The 5,000-nt window shown below is 44.8% G+C and overlaps 1 protein-coding gene across 1 annotated transcript in view; it reads right to left on the bottom strand.

Annotated features, from left to right (window-relative positions):
• The window catches only part of slc35f1 (solute carrier family 35 member F1), a 121,443-nt gene that overhangs the window by 27,039 nt on the left and 89,404 nt on the right, over positions 1 to 5,000 (bottom strand). Inside the window, exon 4 of the mRNA XM_066676723.1 lies at positions 711 to 870. Coding sequence (XP_066532820.1) covers positions 711 to 870 — 160 coding nt within the window. The remainder of the gene's footprint in view (positions 1 to 710; positions 871 to 5,000) is intronic.

Here is a 5,000-nt window from a genome sequence, read left to right as displayed (position 1 = left end):
TTTAATATAAAAAGCAGTTGATGTTTACTACATTGTGCAGCAGAAGTATTGCTTTCTCTGGGCTGAACGAGCGTTTCCAACGAAATGGTTCTGAATGAACGCACACTCAGCAAAACTAATGCTGCCCTGCCTCTCTGGAGCACGACTTTACCACTTCACCTATGTTTCCTGTGCAAAGAGGGAGAAGGATGAAATGGCAGCTAACAAACGTTGTATTTGTTAAATCACAAGACCCTTGTGATTAAATTATTCCAAGCCCAGAGGAGAGCAGGCAGTGCTTTGGTATTCCTGTCATAAGACAGGGGCCTTGGGGAGACTGGGGAGGTCCTCTATACTCAGCTCCAGCTTTCATTCATATTTAATAACACAGCAAAGCTCCAGCTCTCCACGAGAAATCTCAGAGCGCAATGAACACAGCGGTGTATGAAATGCCACACCACACAAGGGAGATCTGTGTGTGTGTGTGTGTGTGTGTGTGTGTGTGTGCCACATGGTAGGGACATGTTTAACCCTCACATTATTGGAATTTGTCTTTCTTGTGGGGACCTCCAGCAGGTACTTATTGAAATATAAACCACAAAATGAGTGCAAGTCTATATAATGTCCCCACAATTCACAAATACAAGAAATGTGCAAACCCAACACTAACATTAACGCAACCTTAAAGTCTGTGTGTGTGTGTGTGTGTGTGTGGGTTCAGATTCCCTTACCCAGCCCCTGCTGTCGTCCCACCAGCACGTCGGCTCCCACCATGCAGCCCATGCCCAGCAGACACACTCCTACGCCCACAAAGTGCACCACCTTATACCTCACCAGCAGGAAGAACCAGGACAGCAGCAGAACCACTGGGATCACGAAGCAGTCCAGCAGCTGAGGAGAACACACATCACACACAACACGTCAACCGCAAACACTTCCAGGTTCATGGTGAGAGAAACCTCAGGACACATCTCCTCAATGATAAAACTCCTGCATCCGGACGGCACTAAAATCACAGAAGGATGAGCCAGTTTCCAGCATGGTGTGCTCCTACGAGCACAGATGTGTCCGTCAAAATGATCATATGACCTCCGTAACATTCACAGCATGGCGTCCGAGTTTGAGAAAATGCTCTGGGGTGGAGTTAAGTTCCTTTTTCCACAGGATGATGTTCTCCCAGGTGTTCAGACGCAGTGAAAGACTGACATTCAGGACGGTCCCTGGTGGATCTGAATATGGGCTGATATTGGGTCTCAATTCCACACTTGTGTTGTCTTCAATGGTGCTGTTGCACAGCAGACACTTCAAGTACATTACGGCTATTTAAATCAATCCAGTGTATTTGCTTGACAACTCAACACCTCCGCAGGAAATACGTTTTTAAAAACAGCTCTTATAAAATCCACGTACCTCAGCATTGCCTCAGCAGAGCTACAACCCTCTACATGAGTAATGAGTAATACCAAAACACCTCTTTTTAGTGTTGGACTGGTTCCTTTCTCCCTAACAGCTCTAACAGCAGTCAGTAATCTTTCCTTTCCAACGTGAGGTGAGATCAGGGAAATCTGTATCCAGACGGGATTAAACCGATCCGAGCGCTGAGTGTGGTGAAAATCGGGAGGTAATTCTGCTTGTGATTTTCTCAGTGGAGGAGAGAGAGAGATAAACGCCAACACTGTCTGCAGTAAAACCTCAGGACTCCACTGACATTTAATCCTGTCCCCTCAGGGCTTTAGCAGGGAGCTCTGCTGGTGACATCCCTTTAAAATAAACAATATTAATGGGTCAGAATGAGTTAATGATCTGGGCGGCACGGTGGCGCAGCAGTAAGTGTCGCAGTCACACAGCTCCAGGGGGCTTTAGGTTGTGGGTTCGATTCCCGCTCCGGGTGACTGTCTGTGAGGAGTGCGGTGTGTTCTCTCTGTGTCTGCGTGGGTTTCCTCTGGGTGACTGTCTGTGAGGAGTGTGGTGTGTTCTCCCTGTGTCTGCGTGGGTTTCCTCCGGGTGACTGTCTGTGAGGAGTGTGGTGTGTTCTCCCTGTGTCTGCGTGGGTTTCCTCTGGGTGACTGTCTGTGAGGAGTGTGGTGTGTTCTCTCTGTGTCTGTGTGGGTTTCCTCCGGGTGACTGTCTGTGAGGAGTGCGGTGTGTTCTCTCTGTGTCTGCGTGGGTTTCGTCCGGGTGAATGTCTGTGTGGTGTGTTCTCCCTGTGTCTGCGTGGGTTTCCTCCAGGTGACTGTCTGTGAGGAGTGTGGTGTGTTCTCCCTGTGTCTGTGTGGGTTTCCTCCGGGTGCTCCGGTTTCCTCCCACAGTCCAAAAACACACGTTGGTAGGTGGATTGGCGACTCAAATGTGTCCGTAGGTGTGAGTGTGTGTTTGAATGTGTGTGTGTGTCTGTGTTGCCCTGTGAAGGACTGGCGCCCCCTCCAGGGTATATTTCAGCCTTGCGCCCAATGATTCCAGGTAGGCTCTGGACCCACCGCGACCCTGAATTGGATAAGAGTTACAGACATTGGATGGATGGAATGGAGTTAATAATCTGTGAGAATGACTTGGGAAAAGATATTTAAATGCTTAGCTCTGTGCTGCAGAGAGACTCGTAACTAGGATGGACACAAGAAGAAAAACCTCAGTATACGTGCAACTTTACGCTTCCCTGATCATCGTACTGACACTCTGAGCCCGCTCTAATCGATCCTCCCTGACATCAGACCTCCACTTTCTGCTTCTTCAGTTTTAAACTTGAGCTACGGCTAAGACATTTACCTTTATGGCATTTAGCAGAATTTTAATCATGATACAGCTGTGTCTGCAACTGTGCCCTGTTCACTCTAAAGGCCACTACACTGGGGGTCTGACCTTCTGCAGTGGTGTCATTTTACAAACTCAATCCAAACTTAGTAAAAAACCAATCTGAATTTTACTCAGTATAAAGCCACCAGAGCATGATAAAAACCTACTCAACAGTCCAATAAATCATACACAGATAAACACAGCTTTTATGACAAAATGTTTAAAAAGCAGTTCCATTAAAGTGGACACAGAAGTGAAATAAATATATCATAATAAAATAAAAAGACATACAGTTAAAGAAAATAACTTTTTTAAACAACAAAATTAAATAAAACATGTTTGTTTATGGTTCATGCTGTTTATACATTTTTGTGAACTGTTTTTTCGTGGTTTGTTGGTTGTTGTTTCTTTAAACTGTAAAATATTTTTCAATAAAACATTACTTACGATTATATTTCATAATTGAGCTGATTCATTTTGGATGTCTTAGAACTGTGTGAAAATAAATGAATGAAGGATTTACTGTATATTGTATTTTGTTTGGTTTGATGACAACACGTGTGTGTGGTTTAATACTGGAAGCACTGTTGAGTGGTCAGTTGACCTTATGTGTTTAGGCATGTTCAAGATCTGCGCCTTCCTCTTGGTGGTCAGCAAGAGTAGACTGTTGCAGTTAGCGAGGGAGAAAAGAGCTGTCAAGGCGGACAGAAGCCACCTGCAGCCCACATGAACTCTCGGAGATCTCACAGTATTTCATAAAACACATCACTATTAAAATAATAAAATAAATAGAGTCACAGTCTGTGCAGCGGTAAAGTTGAACAAGTCTTTTAGCAACTGCAGAAGGCCAGAGCCATAAGTGTGTTTATGTTTTTTTCTGAGACCAATAAATAATCAGTACTTACACAAGTGCCTTGCATATTTTATATTCAGTGTTTTTGTACTCAGCACGTGTCGGTGCGTTTGTGTAATGCACTGTGGAGACAGAAGCTAGATGTGAGTTCCAGTGTCACTAATGACCTCAGGTGTGAACAAACTCAATCCGTTCTTGTTTGAGCAGAAGAGAATCATACGACTCCACTGCCCTGGTTCAGACCTGATGTACAGGCCGTTGCGGGAGGCTACGTTTCTACACTGCCCTGTTGATATTGATCAACCACCTTGTTTTGCTGTGAATAAACCCCTGCGACAAGCGAGCTGTCCATAAATAGTGTTTAAATCTTCTGACGTCTACTTGCTTGTTTTAAAACCTTTCGACAAAGACCATCGTGATATATGGATGGAGATGGTTTATTGCGGCGGGTGTTGCTGAGACGGCGAGGTGTATGAGGCGGGGAGTCGGGGGTTTATGGGCACAGAGGAGTCATCAACCCTCCTGTCTGGGAAGAGACAGCAGCACTCAGCGACTCCTGGGATGAGTTCAGAATGGTCTATGAGCTGATAAACTAAGCTGGAATACAGCTACATGACCTGATGTGCATTCAAGACTGAGATCACTCTAAGAAGATGTCCTTTGTTGAACTCCAAACGTTGAGAGGGTTTATATATTTTTAAATGCAAAGGGGCCAATAACTAACTCACCCACTCACTCACTCATGTTTAGCAGGCTCATTTTTATCCATAGGGGGGCATCATTAGACTAATGTATCTTTGTTATGGGAAGAGTCATCAGCAGACATCTCCTTAATTGGAGGCTTTTGTCTGATTGGCTCCACTGGACATTATGGGAGGAGTCATCAGCTGGAGATTCAGAACTCAGGAGCTTGTATCTGATTGGCTCTTCTGCATGTGATGGGAGGAGTCAGTGGACGGATCCTAAACCAGGAGCTTATGTCTGATTGGCTCTTCTGCATGTGATGGGAGGAGTCAGTGGACGGATCATAAATCAGTGGCTTGTGTGTGATTGCCTGTAGATGCTTCTGTTCTGCAGATTCTCTCCTGGTCTCTTCAGATTCTCCTGCTCTGTTTCAGCTGCTCAGAATCACTCTGACTGAAAGGTGCTTGTTTTATTTCTGAACAATAGCCTTCCTTTTGGACTTTCATGTTTGTTGTATTTATTTATTATTATTATTATTAGTTATTAACAGTTAAGATCTGCCCTGCTCTAAAACATATTTAACACAGGGTTATGGGGGTCAGCAGTGGTGTAATGTAAACATTGGCGCTAACAACAGTAGGAGCAAGTTTGATCTATGGTGAAGCTCTAAGTTGTGCTCACACCAGACTCTGGT

This window comes from Hoplias malabaricus, chromosome 7 (genome assembly GCF_029633855.1).
Source record: "Hoplias malabaricus isolate fHopMal1 chromosome 7, fHopMal1.hap1, whole genome shotgun sequence".
Taxonomy (NCBI): Eukaryota; Metazoa; Chordata; class Actinopteri; order Characiformes; family Erythrinidae; genus Hoplias; species Hoplias malabaricus.
The sequence above is the reverse complement of the archived record's forward strand: the minus strand, read 5'-3'. Positions and strand labels throughout refer to the sequence as shown.